Source organism: Caretta caretta, chromosome 5 (genome assembly GCF_965140235.1).
Source record: "Caretta caretta isolate rCarCar2 chromosome 5, rCarCar1.hap1, whole genome shotgun sequence".
Lineage (NCBI taxonomy): Eukaryota > Metazoa > Chordata > Testudines > Cheloniidae > Caretta > Caretta caretta.
In genome coordinates, this window is record NC_134210.1 from 24151550 (window position 1) to 24179084 (window position 27535).

Sequence of the window (27535 nt, forward strand, 5' to 3'; positions counted from 1 at the left end):
TTAGGGGGTCTTTCATGCATGTCCCCACATCTGTACCCCAGAGTTCAGAGTGGGGAAGGAACCCTGACAAGGCGCTACTGCCTTTAAGGGAGCAGACTATTCCATCACATTCCCAATGTCTACATATTCTTGTGATAGCCCTTTAGACAGCCTTAGTACAGGTACCCTTATCTGATACATTCCACTGTACTGGAGACATCTTTTAGTAATCAGGATTATATCTTAGCACCTGTGGGAGTATCCTGGCATCGATCCACTTGTGGAACACCAGTAGGTGTTCTGCACAAAAATTGATGCTGAGATATGGCAGCATGGCTACATGGCAAAGTGTAAGCCGTTATTGTAACCAAACAGATATCATTCAAACAATGGAATGCAGAGCAAGAGAAACCTCCTAGCACTTTCTTCCCCAGTTATTAGTGAATGTGATTTCCAGAACTGCACAGAACCCATAGTAGGGGGGAAGCCTGGGGGAAGAGTGGCTGTTCCTAGTTGTGGGGAGCTTGGGGAAGGGAGCGCTGGAATGCTGGCATCCCTACTGGGAGAGAGCAAGGGTCATGGGTGGTTGTCTGTGTTTTACGGTGGTGGTTGAAGTGATGAGGTGCACATCTCTGCGTGCAGGAGTAAAAGGTGTGTTGTGTTAGCTGCCATCACTTTTCATTTCTTTGCTTTTGTGTTATGTATAGAGCAACCTTAACTTACACACAGTGTTGCAGTGTTATTTTGTACTAATGAAATTCCGAAGGCCAGATCCTTGGCTCTGTTACAGCCCCTTTATATTTGGCACGATATTGCAGTTGGCTTAATCAGCCTTCTTAGGCTATGCCAATGTCTGGGAATCCCTGGGTGGCACAAAGGAAAAACTTTTTGACACAATCATAATGAACCTCTGGGCTCAAAAAGGGGACTTGACGTTTCTATGGGTAATGCAACAATCCACAGTTAAGTTGGACAGGATTACAAAATGCATGAAGAGTACAAACCCTCTTGCTTCAGGGTAGAAGCCGACCACTAATTGATGGGGATATAGGAATAAACTTCCCTTATGGGTGGGGTATTCTATAATTGTCCGGTATGGAAGTTTTTACAGCTTCCCCTGAAATATGTAGCCATTGTGGAATGCAGGATTGTGGGTTAGGTGCACTGTTGGTCTCATTCAGTATGACAACTTCTGTATACCTAATATGTTTCATGAGCAAAAGTCACAGCAAACAAACTATCCTTTTCTCAGTTTATTGCCTTCTTGATGAGTACATATATTTCTGATTCAACATATTGGAAGCAATACAGCCCTCCATAGCAGAACACACCCTTCTTTGGAATAAGATTCATTGCTAACTAGTCATAGAAAGACTTGCACAACTTCTTTATCCATGAGATTAGAGAGAAAAAGGGGTGGTTATTTACATGTCGCTTTCAGAAATGTTTTACCTCAACCGCAGCAATTACTGAGTTCACCTATTGGTAGAACTAACCACCCATACAGAAGCTGAACTCACAATGGATCTTGTCTCGCATCACCAGTGTAACCCCTTGACTTTAATGAAGTTACTCTTGCTTTACACTGCTTTAAGAGACAGGAGAAATCAGGCCCCTCAGATATTTATTTAGCTATTTCTTTGACATAGAAGATCCGTGGTCAGACACATCGGTTAGCAGGTTTTCCTCATGATTTTTAAAAATCAAGAGCCAATTAATTTTTAAAGAATTTTTAAAAATCTTTAAAATATCTCCTCAAACTAACCTGTAAAATCAGGTTGCCTCACATGGGAGAGAGGAAAACAAATTAACAAGGGTCCCCCCTGTCAGAATGTGCTGTTCCAACAAAGAACATCCACTAGATACCGAAAAAAGCAACAGTCCAGGAGTGCTGCAGAAAACTGAAGGAACAAAATGTTGTGGATCAGGTTATGATGTCCATGTCAGTGGTATAAATCCTAAGAAATTGTTGATATTCAGTGGTTTCATGAGTTCTTGTCTCTTCCTGAAGTAGCAAGTCCCCTTTGCATTTAGGCCCCATACAGCAAATATTTTAATCATGTGCTTATCCTTAATTTTGACTTCATTGGGATTATTCATATGCTTAAAGTGCTTTGCTGGCATGGTGCCAAAGATTTGTGCTTGTTAAATCCCTTTATTGTTCCTGTTCTTAGATAGGAGGTGATTAAATAAATAAAAATAACGGGCCTGATTATGAGCGCATGCCACCTTTACCGCTGCATGACTCCATTAACCTCATGGACTTACTCCTGATTTACTTCTGGATAAGTGAGCTCAGTATCCAGTTCAGAATTTGTTTTAAAAAAAAACAAACACCCTGGAGATCAAATTTAAATGTATTCCTGTGTAAACAGCAATTTGATGGCTTGTGAGTTCCTTCTTTCTTTTGTTTACTCTTCTATCTTCTTGAGTGACAAAAGTACCAAATGCTTTGCAAATGCTGTATAGTAAGTTAGCTTTTTTATATTCATTCAGACTTTAAAAAAATCTCCTTGGGAAGCCTTGAGGCTAACTGAGAATGATAGGAAATCATTTATCACAATTACAACATACTCTGGCTTCTGTGTGGTTTAACTGCATCTGGGTTTCATGAGTGCATGCTTGTGTTCTCCCAAGAGTCCTATGGAAAAAACATATTTGGATATAGTTTCCCCTGGCAGTATAGCTCTTAGCACAGGCTGATACAATGTGATTGTTTTTTCAAAGCTCAGAAAGGGTGCTTCTACCTTTCCACTCTTGAACTCGCTTGTTTCACTGTGAGACGGGGCATTTCCTAGCCTGTAGAGTAGAGGACATCAGAAAAGTCCCCTTGCAAACAAATTGTCATCAAGAATTCTGCATGGAGATAATTTCCTATGTTATTTAGAAATAACTTTGCTCGAAAACATTTATCAGTTCTTTTTTTCAAACACTCAAGGAGCACTTAGCCCAAACTAATATTAACAATGGTTAACATAATATTTTTGACAGGTTTCAGAGTAGCAGCCGTGTAGCTCACAAAAGCTTATGCTCAAGTCCACTGAATGCATCCGATGAAGTGAGCTGTAGCTCACGAAAGCTTATGCTCAAATAAATTTGTTAGTCTCTAAGGTGCCACAAGTCCTCCTTTTCTTTTTGCATAATATTTTTGGTTCAACTCTAATCAGTTATTACAAAGAGAGGGAAGCAATGTAATTTTAATTGCCAGTCACAATTGCCCAGCATCATATCATGTATTGATAAAACAATGTAATCACACCCTCTGTTCTACACACATTTGCACACCATGACAATGGAAGTGGTGTAAGAACCAGAACAGAATAGAAGGAAGAAAGTTTACAAAAGCCCTTTAAAATGGTGAAGTGACAACAGTATCAAAAGCCTGATTTAACAAAGTACTGTTTGAATTATTTAGGGCCCAATCTTGAAAGGCCTAAATTTCATGCTTAGTCCCATTGGACCAATTTTTCAGGGATGCTAGAGCTCTGATCCACTCACCTGAAGAGCGTGTGTGTGTGTGTGCAATCATGTTACTAAATCACCTTAATCTTCCCTAATCCTGAGGCTGACTGGGAGGAGACCATCTGCATCCCTTGTGTAATTAGAGCACCTCAAAGTTGTTCCAAAACACTCTAAGCTATGACAGACCTCAGGGGTCATTTCTCAGTCTGGGATTGCCAGAGCATGGAAAGGCTTTGGCTGCTTTCCCATGACCCTGATACGTTCCTTAAGCCAGGGCTACAAGCACAGTTTCTGCAAACCTGGATCTAGCTATATCATTTACCTCCTCACTGTAACTACATCTACAACATTCTTGGATTTTCCAGGAGGCTAATGTTGTGGTGGAAAGCATGGTATGAAGGATGAAATCATTTTCAGTATGCTTCTGATATTCAGAGGGTGGAAGATGTTTCAACAAAGCATTGGCTGTGATTTTAATAACAGAAAGAAAAGATTACTAAGGTTGGAGAGAGAAAGAAAGTGAAGGTGAAAGAGAGAAAGGGCCATAAGGGCAGAATTGGAGCACTGAAGGGGGGAGGGATAAAGTTAGTTACATAGCAGTCTAGCCCCAAGTAACCCATCCGGGCAAAGAGGCTGTGAAATCATCAAAGGTTTACTGTTTATTTTAACCTGAGACAAAATCTGAAGTTATATACTGAGATAGGAGATATACATTCTATTGTATTGTGGATTCCTATGTAATTTCCTATTAAATAAAATAAGCACTGTTTTCAGAAAAATGGAATTTTTTTTAGGTGTTTAGGAGTACGTTAATGTGAAAAACAGACAAAGATCTTGCATCCTTAGTTATCAATTATCTCAGTCACTTAAACCATCCACAGCCTCAGAAACAACTCTGACATATAATCAAAAAGGTTGACAAAGGAGGTGCTGTCGTCATCATGAATAGGTCGGAATATGAACAAGAGACTGCTAGGCAGCTCTCCAACACTACATTCTACAAGCCATTACCCTCTGATCCCACTGAGGGTTACCAAAAGAAACTACACCATCTGCTCAAGAAACTCCCTGAAAAAGCACAAGAACAAATCCGCACAGACCCACCCGTAGAATCCCGACCAGGGGTATTCTATCTGCTACCCAAGATCCATAAACCTGGAAATCCTGGATGCCCCATCATCTCAGGCATTGGCACCCTGACAGCAGGATTGTCTGGATATGTAGACTCCCTTCTCAGGCCCTACGCTACCAGCACTCCCAGCTATCTTCGAGACACCACTGACTTCCTGAGGAAACTACAGTCCATCGGTGATCTTCCTGATAACACCCATCCTGGCCACTATGGATGTAGAAGCCCTCTACACCAACATTCCACACAAAGATGGACTACGAGTCGTCAGGAACAGTATCCCCGATAATGTCGCGGTAAACCTGGTGGCTGAACTTTGTGACTTTGTCCTCACCCATAACTATTTCACATTTGGGGACAATGTATACCTTCAAATCAGCGGCACTGCTATGGGTACCCGCATGGCCCCACAGAATGCCAACGTTTTTATGGCTGACTTAGAACAACGCTTCCTCAGCTCTTGTCCCCTAATACCCCTACTCTACTTGCGCTACATTGATGACATCTTCATCATCTGGACCCATGGAAAAGAAACCCTTGTGGAATTCCACGAGGATTTCAACAATTTCCATCCCCCCATCAACCGCAGCCTGGATCAGTCCACACAAGAGATCCACTTCCTGGACACTACGGTGCTAATAAGCGATGGTTACATAAACACCACCCTATACCAGAAAACTACTGATCACTATGCTTACCTACATGCCTCCAGCTTTCATCCAGACCACACCACACGATCCATTGTCTACAGCCAAGCTCTGCGATACAACCGCATTTGCTCCAACCCCTCAGACAGAGACAAACACCTACAAGATCTCTATCAAGCATTCTTACAACTACAATACCCACCTGCTGAAGTGAAGAAACAGATTGACAGAGCCAGAAGAGTACCCAGAAGTCACCTGCTACAGGACAGGTCCAACAAAGAAAATAACGGAACGCCACTAGCCACCTTCAGCCCCCAACTAAAACCTCTCCAATGCATCATCAAGGATCTACAATCTATCCTGAAGGACGACCCATCTCTCTCACAGATCTTGGGAGACAGGCCAGTCCTTGCTTACAGACAGCCCCCCAACCTGAAGCAAATACTCACCATCAACCACACGCCACACAACAAAAACAATAACCCAGGAACCTATCCTTGCAACAAAGCCCGTGGCCAACTGTGTCTACATATCTATTCAGGGGACACCATCATAGGGCCTAATCACCTCAGCCACACTATCAGAAGCTCGTTCACCTGCACATCTACCAATGTGATATATGCCATCATGTGCCAGCAATGCCCCTCTGCCATGTACATTGGTCAAACTGGACAGTCTCTACGTAAAAGAATAAATGGACACAAATCAGACATCAAGAATTATAACATTCAAAAACCAGTTGGAGAACACTTCAGTCTCTCTGGTCACTTGATTACAGACCTAAAAGTGGCAATACTTCAACAAAAAACCTTCAAAAACAGACTCCAACGAGAGACTGCTGCATTGGAATTAATTTGCAAACTGGATACAATTAATTTAGGCTTGAATAAAGACTGGGAATGGATGGGTCATTACACAAAGTAAAACTATTTCCCTATGTTTATTCCCCCCCACCCCCCACTCCCCCACTGTTCCTCATACGTTCTTGTCAACTGTTGGAAATGGCCCACCTTGATTATCACAACAAAAAGTTCCCCCCCTCCCCCGCTGGTAATAGCTCATCTTACCTGATCACTCTCATTATAGTGTGTATGCTAACACCCATTGTTTCATGTTCTCTGTGTATATAAAATCTCCCCATGCATTTTCTACTGCATGCATCCGATGAAGTGAGCTGTAGCTCACGAAAGCTTATGCTCAAATAAATTTGTTAGTCTCTAAGGTGCCACAAGTCCTCCTTTTCTTTAAACTGCTGACACAAGCTTCTGTGCTACAGGGTGAAAAGTACGTTAAGCAACAAATCTGAGAAAAGAAAAGGATAAAAGCTACAGCTCACGAAAGCTCATGCTCAAATAAATTGGTTAGTCTCTAAGGTGCCACAAGTACTCCTTTTCTTTTCGCGAATACAGACTGACACGGCTGTTACTCTGAAATCTGAGAAAAGAACCTACGGTGTCAAATACTCAGTGGTTTTCTATGTCTCATTTCTCACGTCAGCTAAGAACACAAAAGTCATGAGAATTCCTCATGGAACCCTGAATGAACATTTTTAATCTAACAAAGTAGCTAAAATGATATCACTCTGAATTTATGAAACTGTGGGGGGAAAAGGGTGTAGTTTAAAACACCCCCCTTTAAAGTACATTAGCACAAATCTGCTCACGTAAGTAAATAAATTAGGACATGGAACTTTGCTGAAAAATTCCTCATGGATTTACAAGTTACTGTAAATCCCTGGGGAGATGGATTTTGATCTGTAAACCTGTCCTAGGTACACAGATCTGCATAGTATAGTGAACATTTGGGAACTGACATCTTTCCACAACAAAGACACCTCTGATTCTAAAACCCAGACCTATCTGGCTTTTTTTATCCCCTGTGTTAAATCACACTTAGTGTAGACTTAAATACACATTAATAGTTACTGACTTTAGGAAGAGAGAGATTTTAGCATTCATTGTGAATGTAAAAATTAAATGGAGTAATTCTGAATTAAAGAAACTTGGGACAGTTTTCTTGTGTGTCCCTTTTACTGTGCACACTCCTGGACAAATGATTTAATGTTCATTGTTTAGAATGTATTTTTCAAAAATATTTATTTCTCTTGTCTTTATCCTCTGCTTGCTTCAGTGCCAAAGGAAAGCAATTACTCCAGTCTATAATACCATTCAGTATTTTTATTGTGCAATGTATCCAGATCAGCTGATATTAATTTGTCAGAGCATGGTACACTTTAAAAGCAGGGCCTGAATCTGCTGCCTTTCCTCACACTGAGAAGTGACACAGGGCTTGATCAAAAGGCCACTGAACTCCATGGGAATCTTCCATGGGCTTTGCATGAGGACCGTGTTATGCAAATAATCTCACTGATTTCAAAAGGACTACGGTGGAGTAAATTACTGTTCTTCTTAAAGTAGGCAGAATTGGGCCCTTAGATATTAGACATTCCCTTTTGAGTTTACCAGGGAAGTAAAATTTACAGCTTAATTTTTCTGCCTTTTCAGTGTCTGCTTGTTGAAGGCAGTACTGTATAGTACACCTAGGTTGTTTTAATTTCCTCGTTAGAATTGTATGCTTAAAAGTAGAGCAGGTCAGAAAATAAGGGGTTTTTCCTAGGGAAAATGTTGACTCTTCCGTGAAATATTTCTCGGAAAACTGAAATATTTCAATTCAAAATGGAGCTGTGGTGCCTCATGGAAGTTGTAGTTCTAGTATGCTATGCTCCCATTCTCTTTCATTGACTGGATTCTCTGGCCAGACTGTATTTCCCATGATGCACTATTTTTCCCATCTTGGCAAAGGGCGTATCATAGGAGTCCCTGGCTGTGGTGCATAACAGGAGATGTCCTACTGTTATGCTATACAAAGCACACAGGATCTTTTATAAGAGAGAAGGCAAATACGCCGTATTTATTGAAAATACAACAGTTAGCATATGCGTTTCAGTCACACACACATACACATCATGCATACAGTCCTGCCAATTGATGTTTTATAGTTACCAGTCCAGAGTCTGGATCAATCTAGAGGCCAGCCAGACTGGTCGCAGAGGGGAGCTGGGCTCAGTCGGTCAGGATCCAATGCTCCTGGAGTAGTGGCAAGACTGAACCCAAAATCCCATAGCAAAGCACCCTATTCTTATAGTTCCTTTCCTCTGTTGAAGTCTATGGATTTTGCTGTGTCAGTTTGTGACAGGTTACTTCTTAATTGGTGTTATCTTCTGATGTAAACATTCTAATACGCCTCCGAGAGGGTTATCCTGTCCTGGTTCCAATTTAATCAATTGTCCTGTCTTTAGGGGTGCCAACCTTCACCTCAGGGTTGTCAATTTGCCCTTCCTCAATCATGAATGCGCATTGATGGTTCTCTGGCAAGGATAAGTCTCCTTAGGCCCCTCATTTCTTGACCATCTGGTTAACAATTGCCTTCACACCTTATCTTTTCTGATGCATGCATTCCTCAGTCACACAGTCTTTCACAGAAACCTTCAAAGGTAGCAGAATACATTGTAAATTAAGCCTTCCTAAATCTTAAAACTAAAATGATTTACACTGGCTTCAAGCCCTCAACATTTCTCTAATCTATTTATCATATACACAATACAAAATCCTGTCTTTTACTAACTAAACTTTATAACAGGTCCTAATTGTAATGCATATGGGAAACAGGATCCCAGTCTCAGACGGTCATTTCTTTCTGTTATTCAAAAAGGGTGGCTGGCAGAATTAATTAAAAGTTTACATCCATTTTTATAGTACAGTTATAAAATCCTGTCCTTACACTACAGGCAGAGACCTACAGTTACCACCTTTGAAATTCAAAACTCTCACATACCAGGCAAGCCCACCACAACCCCCACCACAAGGCAACTCTACACTCTCCCTTCTTTCAACAGCCACTTATAGTACCTAGAGAGAGAGCACATATAGTGATTGATAACATCACACGTCTCCTCACTCTTGCGTGACTCAAACCCTCTCCCCTACACACTCTTGCGTATTGGTGGGAAGACAGCTGCTGTATTTTCAACAGTTTTGATCTGTTATCACTTAAACTGCAGAAGTGGGAGCACTGCAGCATCTTTAGCCAGACACAGAAACTTTTAACATTAGGACAGGTTTCAGAGTAACAGCTGCGTTAGTCTGTATTTGCAAAAAGAAAAGGAGTACTTGTGGCGCCTTAGAGACTAACCAATTTATTTGAGCATAAGCTTTCGTGAGCTGCAGCTCACTTCATCAGATGCATACTGTGGAAAGTACAGAAGACGTTTTTATACACACAAACCATGAAAAAATGGGTGATTATCACTACAAAAGGTTTTCTCTCCCCCCACCCCACTCTCCTGCTGGTAATAGCTTATCTAAAGTGATCACTCTCCTTACAATGTGTATGATAATCAAGGTGGGCCATTTCCAGCACAAATCCAGGTTTTCTCCCCACCCCACCCCTCCCGCAGGAGAGTGGGGTGGGGGGAGAGAAAACCTTTTGTAGTGATAATCACCCATTTTTTCATGGTTTGTGTTTATAAAAAGTCTTCTGTACTTTCCACAGTATGCATCCGATGAAGTGAGCTGTAGCTCACGAAAGCTTATGCTCAAATAAATTGGTTAGTCTCTAAGGTGCCACAAGTCCTCCTTTTCTTTTAACATTAGATATCTCAGTGTGATGATAATGCAAATCTTTAGACCCACGTAAAAAAAAACCTTGGCAGATTAAATTATTTTTCTGTCAACTGGTAAGTCCATTAAAAAAAACCTGGCCAGGCCATTCAAATACTATCCCAGGTGGTAACCCTACAGGGAGCCCAGAGCCTGGAGGAAATGTGAATATGAGGCAAGTGAACTACAACTCCCATAAGGCACTGTGGTGTTAAATTTAAATATTTTGGTTTTCAGCTGAAATAGTTCTGCTTTTCATTTTTTAGTGAAATATCAAAATTTTCCTTGGAAAGCAGCCACTTTTTGTGAAAAATATAGATTAGTTGAAAACCCAATTTTCCTCAAAAGTAATTTTGATGAAAAATGTTCAACTAGCTCTACATAAAGGTTTTTCTTTTGTGGTTACCCAATTGCGAAAAAATGGAGAAGAACCTGACAGACATCCAGATCCTTCAAAACCTGGAATATATACTCTAAAAGATATGGGTGGGGTTTTTTTTGCCAAATTCTGTATTCTTAAAGTTACAAAAAATGGGGTTTTGGTTTTGATAGTATTACATTACTCTTCTATAACAGTTTATGAGAAATCCCATATGTATGTTTTTATCTTATGGACCAGATTCACAGCTGGTGTAAGTAGTTGTAACTCCACTGAAGAGCATGACTGGAACCATTTATGAAGTTCAGACCCTATTTAAAATTAAATTTTTGCTCTTTCTGAGTATTAGACATGATAAAAACAAACAAAGAAACAAAATTTCCATGATAAATGTTGTTTTTCAAGTATTGGTTTCCCCTCCAAACAGTGGAAACTGTGCAAATCAGTAAGTCCAGAGAGGGGACACACTTCCAATAGCATTGGATAATATTTTATACCCAGAAGCAGGGTGTAATAATGAAGCACAACTGGTGCACAACAAAGCATGGTGTCCAGCATATAGTTAACATGTAACATTGACATTTATTCTATGCTGTTCTATGTTGGTCCTTGTATCACACTCATCACCACAGTGTCTGAGCGCCTTCAAGTAGTTAAGCAAAGTGACTAACATCCAGAGGTGAAAGTAAGCTGGTATGCCCTGGTACGGCGTACCAGCAAGAGCTGGTGCACTGTACTGGGGCAGCCTGGCTTCCCCAGGGGGCAGTTTAAAGGGCCTGGGGCTCCCAGCAGTGGCTGGAGCCCCAGGCCCTTTAAATTGCCTCCAGAGCCCCGCTGCTGGAGCCCTGGGGTAGCAGCTGCGGGGCTCTGGCGGCTATTGAAAGGGCCCAGGGCTCCCCTGCTTCTACTGTCCCAGGGCTCTGGCTGATAATTAAAGGACTGGGGCAGTAGAAGCAGGGGAGCCCCGGGCCCTTTAAATAGCCTCCGGAGCCCCGGGCTGCTGCTGCTACCCCGGTGGGGGAGGGAAGGAAGGAGGAGGAGGAGAAGGAGGGGGGGCACTTACCTTACAAGGTGGGCTGGGGCTGGCTCTGACCCCCTCAGCCCCGCCCCTTCCACCTTAGGCCTCGCCCCTTCCGGGGGCCAGAGCTGGCCCTGGTGTACCGGTAAATCACTCGACTTACTTTCACCCCTGCTAACATCTGTCATGTACTGTTTGTCCTCTCATCTTCTCCCCAGGGGGAGAAGAGTGTGCACTGGAGTGTCTTGTTTTAGTATGGTTTTAGATTTGTGGGGGTTATTTATGTATACTTGTGGTGCATTTTTATGTTAGAGAAGGCAAGGTGAAAGGAACGTATGTGCCTTGCACTTGGAGCAGAAAATAGTGGGGTTTGTGATGGTCCTTTAATTCCTGGGGGAGTTCATTCCAGAATACGGGACTGCTCCTGATACATTTCTGTCTTTTGCAAAGACAAGCTTTGCCCTTATTGTAGAGAGTTCCACTGTGCCAGAAGAATGGAGTTGTCAGCTTTAGCTCTAGCTGGTCTTTTAGATATCCTGAGCCAAGGCCATGGAGTGCCTTGAAGGTAAGGACCAAGACCTTGAATTTGTTTCAAAATTCTATGGGAAGCCAGTGTTGGGTGGAGGAAACGTGTGATGTGCTCACCTTATCTGTGTTGCTGAGGAGATGCACTGCAATGTTCTGTACTAGTTGGAGTTTCTATGCATGGAAGGCTTTGTTCCCAGGACTATTGCATAGTTGTAATCTAGCCGAGAGGTGATGAAAGAGTGAAAAATGAGACCAGGTAATCATCTGCCAGATTTGGAGGGAGTCTCTTAGCAACTGCAGACATAGATGCTGGAACTAGGGATGCTGGGGGTGCCGCCGCACTTCATGGCTTGAAGTGGTTTCCATTATATCCAGGGTTTACAGTTTGGTTCAATGGCTTTCAGCACTCCCACTATACAAATTGTTCCAGCGCCTCTGATGGGAGATGATAGAGAGTGTTACTCACAGATGCTACTATGCAATAGCGTAGCATTACTGAGGAACCCATGTGTGTTCTAAACTATGGACTATTTTTATTTGTTTAGTGTTTGCGTATTCGTCAAGCCAAGCAATAGCGTTCTTAGTGGCCAAGTGGAGCTCTTGGAGCCCACCACTGGATTTGGCTAGCGGGCACTCCTCGACAATGTGTGTCATTGTTTGATCTGTACCACAGCTGCAGCCTGGATTGTCTCAAAGACCCCTACAGTGCAGGTTGGCTGCACAGAGGCCTTGCCCAGTCCAAAATCGGTTGAGAAGAGTCCACTGACGACATGGCAGATTGAAGCCGGTAGGGTGAGCAGTAAGGTCTATGATGAGGAACTGGTTGGTGTTAAGCACCAGTTTTCCCACCATAGGGACTCCGCTGTCACAGCCTGGCATGGCAGCCTTGACCACAGTGGGTGTCTTGATGTAAGACATGTAGCTGGTGGGCTAAAAAGGTCGTTGAACAAGGGCAAGCTTGGGTTGGCATGTATCTTCTCAAGCAGCTTGCCAACTGCAATCTCTTTCCTGGTGTAAGGGGGCGCAATGTGGTTCAGAACTGGAAGCCATGGAAAATGAGTCGGTTGGAGAGTTCCTGTGATCATGCACATTGTTGAGATGAGTTGAATGTCAACAAGGTTGATGTGTGCCAACTGACTCCATACAGTACTCTGCTACTGAGTTTGAGATAGCAAGGGCTGAGGTCCTTAGAGTTGGAGCACCTGCTCCCCATAAAGAACCTGCCAGTTTGCTGAGAAGGTCGTTGCATGTCTTGACCTTCTCTACTATCTTGCTCCCGTGACTTTTGTATGTCAGTGTTCAGTCGAGGGTCATGCCTAAGTAAACTGGGTATGCTTCAGTGGCAATGGATCAGTGTTTTCATTGAACCACCTGTCAGTATCCGGCACAGTCCAGGGAAGGTAATGATCCTCCTACAAAACCGAATTCCGCAAGTTCATACTTGAAGAATCCCAGTATTGCCATTTCTGGTAACCCAAAAACAGTGCAATCCCATGGTTTTCATACCATCAGGCCCCCACTCTAAGTCTTACAACTCAATGTTGAGGGTTTATCAACAGCCAAGCAATGTTTAATCAGTGCTCTTGCTCATCAATATGCTATTGATGTGAGCTGCATGGACTATATTGATCAATTGTTGGTTTCCTTTTGGTTTTTTGGTTTAACTCTAGTAAAACAGGATTTGTTTTTTTTAAATTATGCATTCAGCTGGCATGACATTGCCTTCTTGGTATGGACATTGTAACTAGAGCTGCGGGGAGCTCATCAGCAAGGTCAGATGAACTAGTCCTCAAAACTTACTAGCTTTCCACCATCCTTCTGGGAAGTTACTCCTTATCAGCAAGCCTGATTCCATCCAGTAAGGTTTGCTAGAAGGAGTAAGGCTGAACAAGGCGTGAAAACTAGAGCCCCAGAGTCACTGTAAAAATTAAAGATTTTGCATGTGTAGCATTCCACCCACTCTAGCTGCAGAGCTGAGACGTGATGTTCTGACAGAGCACTGCGTTAGGAGCTCTTTCTGAATGTGAGTTCAAGACAGATAATCATGTTGCATTTGTGATGTCCACAAAAGGGTTAATGGGCTTTTGGAAGTCAGTAGGTAACAATATCAATGCAACAACAGGGTCGGGAGAATAAATTAGTCACTGTTAGCTTATTAACAAAGGAGAGTATGAGGTTTATATGTTACTCTTTACTTGAGTTAAAAATCATTTTCTGCTTTTCTTTTCTTTTTTTTAAAAAGGAGGACTTGTGGCACTTTAGAGACTAACAAATTTATTTGTTTTACAGAGCTGTAGCTCACGAAAGCTTATGCTCAAATAAATTTGTTAGTCCCTAAGGTGCCACAAGTCCTCCTTTTCTTTTTGCGGATACAGACTAACATGGCTGCTACTCTGAAACCTTTCTTTTTTTTAAGTTTTACACACAGCTACTTTACTATGGTTCATGCCTCTCACTATGTCACTTTTATGGAAATAGTCTGAGTTAATGAAACTACCAGAGAGAGAGAGGAGACAAAGATCAAGTTCTTCAAAAGTGAGTAGTGACTTTTGGATGCCTGACTCTGAGGCACTTGAGGAACCTGCTTTTCAGAGCGTGGGTGCACAGCCCTTTTTGAAAATCAGGTACTTTTTAGGTGTGTCAAATTGAGCAACCAGAAGCAGACCCATCCAATGTACATGTAAAAAGTGCACAAACTTTAGCTCAGCACTGTTCAAAATCTCCACCAAAGCATCTGAAAATATTTCAGATCACCAAGGGTACTTTGATGTGTGGAAATAGTGGGTGTTGCCCCACTTCCATCACTTAGAGTGACTCAACCTGAATATTTAAATCAAGAATAGAAAAAGAAAGGGCTTTGTCAAATACCTGAACTATCACGGGACATATCTAATTACACTGAGTTTCAGTCAAAGAACTTACTCTGTAAGGAAAATTTAGCTGCCATTCAGTGAGAATGTTGTAACATTATCTGAGAGGTGGTGCTGTTCATTGTCACTGCAGTGATGGGTGGGTTAGTTAATGTTTTGTGCATCCCATTTTACATTTACAAAGAGGGAACCTTTACCACGCTTTTACAGTTTTTGTCTGCCATGAACCTTTCCTTGTTGGTTGTGCATAGAGGTGCAGTTCTAAAGATAATAAAAGAAACATACAGCATATGATTTCACATTTTACAGCCATATGGTAATAAGAAGAATTGCACAGATGTCATGAGGAATGTGAAGGCATGTCTTTGCCTCCTCCCTCTACTGTCTTGTTGATAGTGTAAGGTTGCTAAGTTAGGCACAATATGTTCTAGCTGGACATGAACTCATAACAGCATATGATTGACAATAAATTTTATTTAAGGTCAAGTTGTAAATGGGTGGGCCTGGGCATGTCTGAAGGTTGCAAAATTGCAGTGTAGAGTTTCATTTTTCCTCACGGGTCGAAGGGACAGTTCAGAGAGAAGGCAGCAACGTCTGGAAAAAAAGGTTCAGAATACCCAAATGAGGTTTATTTTACCTTCCTAGTAAGAGTACATGAAAATAATCCATATCATAAGACGTTATAGCGGATCACAGATTGAATATGAGTCAACAATGTGATGCGGTTGCAAAAAAGGCTAATATCATTCTGGGGTGTGTTAATGGAAGTGTTGCATGCAAGACATGGGAGGTAACTGTTCCACTCTACTCGGCACTGGGGAGACCTTAGCTGGAGTACTGTGTCCGGTTTTAGGTGCCACACATTAAGAAAGATGTGAACAAATTGGAAAGTCCAGATGATAGCAACAAAATTGATAAAAGGTTTAGAAAACCTGACATAGGAGGACAAACTGGGCATATTTAGTTTTGAGAAAACAAGATTGAGTGGGGACCTAATAAGTTTTCAAATAGGTTAAGGGCTGTTATAAAGAGGACAGTGATCAATTGTTTTCCATGTCTGCTAAAGGTAGGACAAGAACAAATGGGCTTAATGTGCAGCAAAGGCGATTTGTTTGGATATAAGGGAAAACTTTCTAACTGTAAGGATAGTTAAGCTCTGGAATAGGTTTCCAAGGGAGGTTATGGAATCCCCATCATAGGAGGTTTTTAAAAATAGATTGGACAAACACCTGCAGGGTGGTCTAGCTTTCCTTGATCCTGCCTCAGTCTGGGGGGGAGGGAGGAGGGAGGGAGGGAGGCGATGGACTAGATGACCTCTCAAGGTCCCATCCATCCAGAGTAAAGCTAAGATACTCCATCATCGAAAAGGATTGAAGACAATTTGTAGTTATTTATATTGCAGCAGTATCCTGAAGCCACATTGTAGAAAGATATAGTGTAAGACATCATCTACCCCCAAATAACTTGCAACCACAATAGACAAGACAGACAGAGAGGGAGGAGAAACACAGAGGTGGGGAGAAACATGCAGCATGTCAGTGACAGAGCCATGAACAGAATCCAGGTTTCCTGACTCCCACTCCAGTGAATCCAAACAGAGAAGAGTCCATTAGAGCCTGTGTTTTGGTTGTCTTTGGTTGCAGGTACTGTGAGGACATCTTTCTGGGTTCTACAGCACCCAGATTGACCCTTTTGAAAATCAGAAATACTTTGAAGAAAGAGAAAGAGCTGAGGAAAATTAGTAGGAAGGGGGTGGGGGGAGGGACAGGGGATGGAGAGAACCATGGGAGGACCACAGAGGAGGAGAGGAAAAAATAGAGAATGATCTGAAGGTGAAAATGAGTGATGAATAATAACAAGAGAGTGTGATGGAAATCCAGGTCTTCCTCTTGCTCACACATAGACTTTCAAGGTTGGTAAATGTTATTTATCCTTTATTTTCCTTGGCCCAGAAAGGGAAACTTTAGGAGAGGGAAACTCAAATGTTAGCTGGTGCTGGTGAAATCTGTTGGTCCAGTTGCAGTCTGGGACAGGGGAAGGAATTTTCAGGCCAATCATGGCCCAGGTGATGAGAACATATAGCAGCACATTGAGCCCTGGAAATGTCAATAGCTCCTAATGCCTTTAATCCCCAGGATCTGATAAAAGAGGGAATTGTTAATGAGGCCTTTAATTATATTTGCTATTGCCTAGTGGCACACCCGTATAAATATTCAAGGAATGATAGGTTTCTGGGCTGAGATTTGTGAACCAATCCTCCTAAGCTTGAACCTCAACTCCCTTCCCAAATGGAAATGGAAATTTTTAAACGGCGTGTGGCTTGCTTTCATTAAATTAGACCCCTCTCTTCCCTCTGTCTTCCTTTTCCGGTCTGCTTCCCCCAGATCACTCTGTCTGTCAGTATCCAGGCTGCCTTCAACTCCAGCACTAATTTGGAGCTTTCCTCTGAATGTATCCTGGCCCATAAATAACGGGGAATCAGAGCTGTAATGATAACCAATCAGATCATCTTGCCTTCCCACCTGCTGCTGCAGGATTTTTCCCTGCTGCGTACTCTCAAAGGCTTTTGCTTTAAATACCTGAAGCAACAAAAATTCTACACACCAACTTCGGGCGATTAGTAGATTCTACTGTTCTGCAATTTTTCCTGATACCAGTCTACATTTTCTTCTGTTCAATGTCATGATTCCATTGTTCCTATTTATAACTGGTGTTGGGTGAAACTCAAAGGGTTCAGAAGCTTATTTCAGTCCAGCTAAGCATCCAAAAATGCATCTGCTTATCTGAATTCTCTAAATCTTGTGGGAGTCTCACAGCCAGGCCTAGTTTCCACTCTCCCCATGCTGCCCATCTCCCTGCAATAGGCCCTGCTCCTCATGTTTTTTGTGTCCAGGTGGTTGGGTATTGGCCAGTTTTGAATCCCTGACTCTCCAGTATATAACCATAAAATGTCATTACTAGCTCTTCAAAGAGCTCCAGTATAGAACCATGTAAAAGCAACTTGATTTTTTGCATTTCTTGTTGACAATTTCAGACTTTACGCATCTTGAGAGTGGGACCATCTTTCAATGTGTGTACAGTATCTAGCTGATAGCGCTGCTTGTTTTGCTGAGCGGCTGTCCTACTATCCCACTCCACTGCTCCATGACACTCCCCTTCCGGTTCAGTTTTCACAAGATGCCATCCCATTTAGCACGGAACATGTATAGCTTAGCTACATGATGACTATGAAAACCTTCAGTAAGATTTGGATATATACATCAGTTGGTTAGGATTGTCTGAGCAATTATAAATAGAAATGTAAACAGACTTGTTTAAAGTAGTATTACACCCAAAACACCATCCCTCAAAATGATCCCAAACCTACATCCTTCAGTGAGACCTGCTGATCTGATTGCTTTGTAAACCCTTTCTTACGCACCGCACCTCAAAGTGTGGGGTGGAAGAGTCAGAAAAGACTTAGAAAAGACATGCCGGACTTCTCACTTATTCCCTTCCTGTGAGGTTAGCACCCTTCTGGGAAGGGGGAAGGCTGCTGCCTTTTCACTACCCCTAGTACAGTCTGGGACATGAATTGTAGAAAAGCCCCAAAGGATCTTTAAATGTTATCATCATCACAGCACCAGGCCCAGTGAAAAGGGTATAGTGAGCCCCAGGATCTTGGTAAGTATGGCAAGAGTGAACCACTTGGCAGCCCCCTGAAGTTGATAGGATTGGGGGAATTAGGGATAAGATTGGGGGAATTAGGCTAATAACTAGAAAATGGCACATCATAGACTGAGGTGAGCAGGAATTCACTTGAAGAGATTTACCAGAACAGGGGAACAATGCATTCCCATTTTTCTCCTGGGATAGTTTTTTCTTAGAAAACAGCCTCAAAAATTGCTACGCAGCCCCTGGGAATTTTTATGACAAATGTCAGACTTGAATGGGATCAAAACACAAAATCTGGAAAAAATGTGCATTTTAAAAAAAAAAAAAAAAAAAGGTGGGCATGTGGGTGGGTGGAATATATAGGTTAAGCAACTTTCCCAGCGCTACACTTTCTGTTTCTTAGGATTTACTCATCTCTATAAATTGATTTAATAATAAGTATCAACGTCACAGGTGTGCTGAAAGAAGTAATATTAGTGCTCTCCATGGATAAAAGACACTACATAGTGCAAAGTGTTCAGTTGTTGGACCTCGTTAGGCCTATATTTTTTGCTTTCATTTACCCTTTTCTTGTTTGCCTGTAGACTTGCACTTCTATGATTATGCTCAGAGTCACAGCTAGTCATTGTACTGCCTGGAGAGAGCAAGCCTATTTGCACTCCCTACTGCTTTTTCCTCATTTTTCCACGCCCGCAGCTTTGCGCCCTGGGTGGCTGCCCTGCTCGCCCCGCCCTGGTTATGGCCTGGGTAACTCTGTTGGCTGTTACATATCTAAACCTTCTCTCCTGCGAATTATCAAGGTCTTTTATTTTGATGTGAACATGCATTAGATATTGACTCCTCATATTTGTTTTCAAGTTGTTTTAAGTTATCAAAGTTTGGTATGGTTTCAAGAACTGGCCTTAAATTTGGATTGCACCCTAACATTGATGCAACATACAAATGTATATTTATAAGAAGGCTGTAGACCAGGAGTGACAGGATGTCCTGATGACTGTATTTTAAAATCCCAGAAATGAGTCAGAGTGATACAGTCACTAATGTAAGAGATTTGATACTATTCCTGCAGTCCATTCTTGGGAAAAATTCTTCAATGCAAGTTTTGCCTGACTGCAAGAATTTGCACATAGAGGTTTAATAGCCAGTTGATTTAAATAAGCATGTCTCTATTTTATATCTCATTGGAGAAGCCAAGAAAATGTATCAAACATTTTAAATTTATTTTATTTATTAATCAAAGCCTTTTTTTGATTTTGAAACAATTGTGGTATCTTTCTTCTGAAACAATTAAAATGATGGCCAGTGTAATCAATTATTGGATTTATTTAATACTTCACCTTTGATAAGCCCTAGTCATTATTAAAATCAGGGTTTCATTAGATGTGTTAAAAGCAAAACCAGAAGAATTGTTTTATTATTAACACATTTACTCTGATGGCTCCACACATTAGAGACCAACAATAAAATCAACAGGTGATGAGAACAGAGCAGGAAAATGTACACTATCAGATTTCTATTTCTTTAATGGGAACATTTTGTTATAATCTGGATATGTGACATTCTTGCCTCCTTGACATGTTTACAAGAAAATGTACACAATTAAAATCAGTGGGCACTGATGAATGTAGACATTTTAGATGACCAACTTGTAAAAGAAAGAAATACATTACACAAATAAAACAGAGGTTATATCCACAGTCATGAATACACATTCTTTACCCCAAAACAACAATAAATAAAATAACATTATATGCATATAGTTCTACTTACATCAGTACAATATACTGTGCAGCTTTTCATTCATTTTCTACTAGACTGATACAACATTTCTGTGTTGTCCAGTATTTTTACATTGATAATGAATAGTATCACCCCAAAAAAGGGGACAAAGCTAACTTCCACAGTCTCTATCCTGAGTCCTCTTGGTTTCGTGATAATTACATACTAGGCACAAGGAACAAAGCAAATCCATCCCATCACCTTCCTCTCAGCTTTCTGTCCCAATGCATGGGGCTCCCTATATTTTTAGACATGCTCAATAAACAAACACCCTTATTAAGTAAGCACTTCGTTTTAGAGATGAAAATTCATCACTGGGAAGAGGATCAGTCTGAGTCCTATGTGCCACTTAAATTCAATTTAAGCCTTAAATGGGATTTAATTGGTGAATAGGCCGTAGGCTGGTCCTCTGAGCTTAAGTATAAAATAATATAGACCGCATCCTGTGCAGAAAGCAAGAGCTTGATCCTGCTCTCGTTAAAGTCAGTAGCACATTAAAGGGCGTACAATCAGTCCCTGAGTTTCTCTCTCCTTTCTCCCTCAACTCAACTGCGCAAGTATTCATTCTCTATTCCCAAAAGACCTTTCCACCCCTTAAATTCTTTGCTACAATAAAAGCCATTAAACAGTCAACACTTGCCAGTCATAACCCCACAGTTGCCCCAGATATGTACTAAATACAAAGAAAAGCTTTAATGATCTTGTATACCACTGTGTGGTAACTGTTACATTCGCTTTTTTAATGGTGCCTCCTACACTATAAGGAGAAACACCCGAGCATGTGGTTCATAGGGGATAAAGTGTCAAAGAAATGAACCAGATCCTCAGCTGGTATATATCCGTGCAACTCTACTGAAGTCAATGTAGCTGTGCCAATAAATGTCAGCTGATGCTCTGGCCTAATATTTGTAAAACCCGTGGTCACAGACTTTGGTGTGAGAATTGTGAAGTTATTCCTTGTGCATATCAGCTTAGATTAAGAAATTAACAATTAAAACAAGATTTTAAAATCCCCTATTAGGTACATTTCTTCTGCTTGCTCAAGTGTCTGGTAGGAACATTCACACAACAGAAACACCAAGCAACAGTTTACAGAGAGTCAGGATTTTTAACCTTCTGATGTTTCAGCACCTAATGAATCCATGAAAGATATCTGATGTGCTGTAGCTTAACATATAAACTTTAACAGTGTCATATTCTTCAGAGTATTTTGCCATGGATGCAGAATATTAACATTAGTGGTTAATGAGAAATTTTGAATGAACTCTAGTCTAGCACCTTTTAAGTCATTTTTGTAGGGTCTAAATGTGGTGTACGCCAGTCAGAGGCATTTTGAAATGTGCATTCTGGAAGAAGGAATTCTAGATTAAAAAAAAAAATCTACGCAGTTATTTCATAATTAAGCACTAATCCAAGAAAGTCTCCAAGTCATGGCAGTATTATTTTCCTGATGAGAAGCCAGCAATATCCTTGTAAAACACCAAAACCTCCCCTTTAACCCAGATGGGTAAAATATAAAGGGATGGTCTCCATTTTACATACATGCTAGATTTAAGACTGAATTAAGGCCAAAAAGAAGTGCATATGTTTCTTGTGATTCCCAAGAGGAGAGAACACCATCATAGCCCATTGCACTACTTGTTAACCCCTTCAGGTGGTCCGCTTTCACTGGCAACATTTCTATTGACTTCAACAGAAATTTGTTCTGCATGTGGTCTACAGGATCATTCTCATTCTGTATTCAAAGATGTCTGAAAATAAGACCACACACCATTTAAACTCCTTTCTGCCTAATATTTCTATGAACAGAGATGTGCACAGTGCAAATACTTCAACTTTCTCATGCGAAATGTGTCATTTAAACAAAAGCTCCTGTACTCATAAACTCTGCTTGCAGATATTCAGACAGCCAATGGGCGTTAGGCATATATCTGAAGACAGAGCTTTCCCCAACATCAACTACTACCAAAAAAAAAAAAATTATGTACGAGTCCTCTATTAACTATATCACTTTAACACTTACGGATGTGTTTAACTTTGAAGTTTGTGTGCCAAAGTGTTGGGCTCATTTGTGACCTTTATATGTTGATTTGTTGTTATGTAAATGTGTGTGAAATATGGATAGCCACAAACATAGGTTTTGGTTAAACAAGCTTCTGTGAAACCCACATTTTACAATACATTTTATTTACTTTTATAGCCCCTTAGAGCCAAAGAATTCTTTAAAAACTTCTTTGAAAATCAGTGTGTTTTGTCTGAACTTAAACATTCCCCTGCAGTATTAGAAGCCTAAGCACTGAGCTACTCCAGGAGAATCAGAGAGGGAGACTGACTAGTCTGTATTTCTTGTCCTAATTAAGGAACATGTAAAAAGTAAACAAACGCCAATGGTAAAAAGTAAATTCATGTTAAAAAATTGTTCAATTTTAAGAATCTAAGGTGTTATTACTAACACAGGACAGAGATTTTAAAGAATAGCTAAACAGGCTCCATGCATTCCTCCAACAGCAGTCTGCTATGCTCCCAATGTTTTGGTGCCTCCTCTGGAAGTGAATGAAGTGCGTTGTGGTGCTTTAAGCTGTGGCCCGTCTCCACAGGAGCCCCAGCTGGTGAGACTTCCTGGGCAATGCTATCGAGGGTTATGATTAAAAGCATGCCGATAATCCAGGGCCGCATGATTTTTTTTCAGCCTCACAGTGACTCTCTAATGCCCCTTTTCTCCTCAATTCCATTTAGCTGAAACAAGCTCATGTGATCAAAAATTGTCCTGTTCATTATCCCAGATCCTCTATTTTGATTTAACTGTGCTTGGCACAGGACCAGGTGATGAGGACAAACGCAACTTGAGCCCACCTTTGTGTTCCTGTTCTGTAGGGAAGCTCAGGGGGCCAGACCAGCCTCCCGTGTAAGTCACAGCAAACAAAATTTTTGTTTTGTGAAAAACTGTATTTTAAAATGTCCTTGGTTTACAACAAAAACATTTTGGTTTTTATTTTTTGCTTTTTTCCTTCCCTCCTTTTTCTTTCCCTTTTTTCAGTAGCAAAACAGAAAAAGAGAGAAAAGGAGGAAAAAACAAATTTGAATATTTCCCAAAGTGAAAAATAAATCAAAATGATTTTGAAACCAGTAAAATTTTTCCCTAACGTTTTAGTTGAAACAGATTTTGAAAATATTTTAGAAATTTTCCAAAAAATTGATCAACTTTTTTCAGCCAGCTCTACAGCAATGTGAATTCTGCTCTAACCTATGCCAGACGCAGTAGTTCATGGCTTGAGGGGGGCCACTCTAGTGGCCAAAATTCACTGGGCTGTAGTGGTGCATTGGCCACATCACTTTTTCAGCAGACACACGCTGCAGACCTGGACTGGGAAATGGATGATGTTAGAGCCTCTATCCTTACTCTGTGCTACCCAGTGAGAGGGAATCTTTAAGGTCTCAAATCCACCCAGTTTTCAGCTGCTTTGATCTGCTCTGGAGCAGCTCCAAGAATGGGCCCCTGCCTCGATGCCTGAGAAATCAGACAGAACTTCACAAATGCAGACAGTAAACCGTATGCCCAGATACAACATGTTTTAGAAAAAAGTAGTATGATGAAACACACCAGCAAAATCTGTCCACTCACTGAAAAAAACAGAAAGCTGTAATAAAACAAATAGGGCCAAACTCTGCTCTCAGTTTACTGTAAGCTATTTCGGTGCACTTTCTCTGGATTTACACTAGTGTAAATGATGGCAGAATCTGGCCCTTAGAGCAGTGGTCCCCAAAATTTTCCTCTCGCGCCCTCCCTGTTACCAGTAATAGAATGTGTCTGAGCCCGCCCCAGGAGCGGAGCTGCGGCCGGGCTGGGGGCCGCAGCTGGGGCCAGGAGCGGGGTCCAGCGGCTGAGAATGGGGGCAGGAGCAAAGCTACGGCCGGGGCCAAGAGCGGAGCTGGGGCGTCAGCTGTTGCCAGGAGCTGGGGCTGGAGTGGAGCTGGATGGAGCTCCCTCCCTGCCCCCTGGTAGGAACTGGCCTGGGTCCTGCTGTGCCACCCCCAGATGTTCCTTCACACCCCCTCCCTGGGGGGGGGGCATGCCCCACAGTTTGGGGACCACTGTCTTGGGGACTAGTTTTCTTAATATGAAAAATTGCCAGGATAAACCAAAGGATTCACAAACTCAGTAATTTTTCTCTCTCTCTGGCAATACTCTTCGAGCTGTTATTCTCCAAATCAGGCACTCTCAATAATACCTACATTTCCTGACTAGAAAGTGTTAAGAACTTTTCTATATACAGTATAAAATAACCTGCTTTTAACAGCTAATTCACCACAGAGCCACTCCTGCGCCAACTGAAGTCCATTAATTAATGAGATAATTACCAGAGGGATCAGTGACAACAGGATCTGGATCAAGCTCCACAGCAGCATCTTAAAGCCCCAATCCTGCAGCCGCTTTATTTTACCCATGTAAGTAGTCAGTCTCATTGACCTGAATGTGTGTAAAGTTAAGTGTCTGCAGGATTAGGCCCTAAATTTGAAATCTGAATAATTTTTGGCAATTTTACAACTAATTAATCAATTGCATTTTACTTTAGCTAATTAATTATTTGCATTCTGCACATGCCTGGGGAAGAGGGAGGAAGAAAAATCTGGTTAATATTCATAAACCAAAATAACTTTTATTTACATCAGTGACTTCCTGTGCACATTATTCACTCTTGTAAAAATATTTCTTCAAACCTTCTCACCTTGACTTTTAATCTCACCAAAGCAAAAATAGACATTTTCTAATAGAAAAATACAAGATAAAAATACCGAAAAATAAAATGCTAGCATGGAATGTCATTTTTATTAAAAAAAAAAAACCTCTTTTGAATTACCGTTACTGTACAAACACTCCCCTATCATTAATATTTACAGAGTCTGGATCGTACCCTCCTCTCACTGAAATCAGGGGGACTTCTGCCATTGACTTCAATGGGAGCAGAAGCCGGCCCTTTAGGTACTGCACTAGCCTTTCTAAGAGGTGGTGATGGTGGAGAGAGAGAGAAGGATGATGACTCTTCTGGGATGTTTTGTTATAATATAAAAGCAGATGTCAGGCTGAAGAAAAAGCCAATCCACTCTAGGGTTCTGATTCTCCCCTTGCTTATGTCTAATACCAGTGAAACTCCACTGACTACAATGGAGCTACTCTTGACTTACACCTAGTATAAGTGAGAAGAGATGCAGTCTCTGTATTCCCTGTCTTGATTTTGATACTGTACGTGCAATGAAAGAATGACTTGAGTGTTTCCACCCTCTTTACTTTCTCAATAGTTATTTATATCTCAAGTGCCAACTCCTGAGATTAAACTCTAAGGGTCTAATCCTGCACCCACTGAGGTCCATGGCAAAGTGGCCCATTGGTTTCAATAATGCAGGAAGCCCAAAATGAAGACATTTTTATTTTAATGGCAAAGCAGCACTGAAACCACATTTTGATATCCTTGCTTGTGATGCAGCTAAGAAAGGAGGCACTAGGAGTTAAAAAGAAGGGGACAGGAAGAAGCATAACACAGCCCTAAGCGCAAAACTGCGTCCCTCAATAAATGTCTTAGAAAATACCCTCTCAAAACACTAAGAACGTCCTACAATGTGAAACTTTTTTTTTTTCACGAGATGAAAGGCCATGTGGCATAATATGATTAGTAAATCATTCCTGAGTTTCTGAAAGAAATTAAGACAAAATGACTCTACTGCTTAAAGAATGAGTTCTTCAAGAGCCTCTTCTTTTACACTGATGTCTTTGGTTTTGTCCATTTCCCTAAAGTTTTTTTCAGGAAGAATGGGATTTTTTTTCTTCTTTATGCGGCAGAAAAATGAGATCTAATGGAGTCTTCACGTAACTGCCGATGCTTGCCCACATTACACTCTTCCTGTTGACTTCGTCTCTCAATAGTTATTCTGTATTTCTTTCTGCATGAAAGGAGAGGAACAGAGTAAGAAATCCTCCCTCAATAACAAGATAATAGGACTTCTCTTTCAAAGAATGCCTATAGGGGACAACTGGGTTTCTGTTGAGAAATGAGAAGTGACAGCATGTGAAACCCTGGTAAAAGATTAAAGTCATTTGCCTTGAAGCATTTTGCCCTAGCCCAAGAATTCTGTGTAAAAGTTAACAGGCATTCTCAAAGCACGCAGACGCAAACATTTTCTTCTTTGACAATTTGTGAACTAAACCATTAGGACATTTTTGTATAGTGGCATGGGAACTATGCCAGATTACTCTTTTTGCATTGATCGGAGCCAAATTACTTTCTTATACCAGTCGTGGGGGCCACTTTCTGTGGGATCTGCACAATGGATCTGGCTCTTTATGCAGTCAAAACTCTTACTGAAGCCAGATACTATCTAATTAACCCCTCACAACATCTACATGAGATAGATTAGTGTGTTTATGATGTCACTGGAAGTACTATCTGTGTAATTAACACTGGATCCAGCCCTAAGGATCTTAAGGAAAACTGGAAAAGAGATTTAAATGATATCTAAGAGGTATACTAAATTGCTTGTGCATCAGCCATGGTTTTCCATGTATGCCCACCTTAAGCCCCTTATCAAGAGTTTCTTTATATTATTCATACATCAAAGTAAGGCACTAAACCCACTTCCTCCCATAAACCTCCAAAATGAAATTTTAGAAACTGAGTCTAATATTTTTAACATTACACCTATGAACCCACTGGGTTTCAGGGCTGATTATTCAAAAGGGCCTCAAACCAGCCCCTGTTGTACATGCAGTTTTTGCACAATATTGCTTTTGCACACAAATGACATAATGTTCACATACAAAGGAAATTTGCATTCAATTTTCATGAACAAGTGGGATTTAAGTCCAGGATTTCCAAAGTTAGGCTTCTGAAGATGCAGATAGGCACCTAACCTGCTAACACCCTTTTGAAAATGCTAACAAGTGCCTAACTCTCATTGAAATCAATGAGAGTTAGGCACCTCGCTGCTTTTGAAAATCCCAATAGGCATCTATCTGAATCTTTAGGTACCTAAATTCCTTTAAAAAACAGACTCTTACTATATATATATTCTATTATTTCTTTGTGTATGGAAGTTGTTGAGGCACAAAACCAGCCCATTTTTGGAAATACAGCCTTTCAATTCCTTTCAAGACAATATATCAGAAGAACTATGGTTCAGATTTTTCAACAAAGTGCAGTTGTACCCTCAAAGATATGCAAGAAATTGTATGCCTAATTGTGGTAATTACACATGCAGATGACCAAACAGTTGTATAACTATATTTGCATGCACATTAGTGTAACTGCTGCATAACTATGGATGTGTACACAAATAATTTTTGTGAACACAATCCCATATGCACTTTTCTTAAAATCTAGCCCTATATGTCCAGTGAATATATGCCAGGTGTGATATCTAATTCTTGCCACTCATTCTA

The 27535-nt window shown here is 41.1% G+C and overlaps 1 protein-coding gene across 6 annotated transcripts in view; it reads right to left on the reverse strand.

Moving 5' to 3' along the window:
• Positions 1-15126: 15126 nt before the first annotated feature.
• NPR3 (natriuretic peptide receptor 3) overlaps positions 15127-27535 on the reverse strand; it is a 64579-nt gene continuing 52170 nt past the window's right edge. For 4 of the 6 annotated variants that reach the window (XM_075128411.1, XM_048851862.2, XM_048851861.2 and 1 more), the window contains one exon: positions 19830-26040. In XM_075128411.1, the coding sequence (XP_074984512.1) occupies positions 25929-26040 (112 nt within the window). In that variant the 3' untranslated portion in view covers positions 19830-25928. Of the gene's footprint in view, positions 15265-19829; positions 26041-27535 lie in introns of those variants that run through there. The other 2 variants (XM_075128410.1, XM_075128409.1) reach the window with 1 other exon arrangement.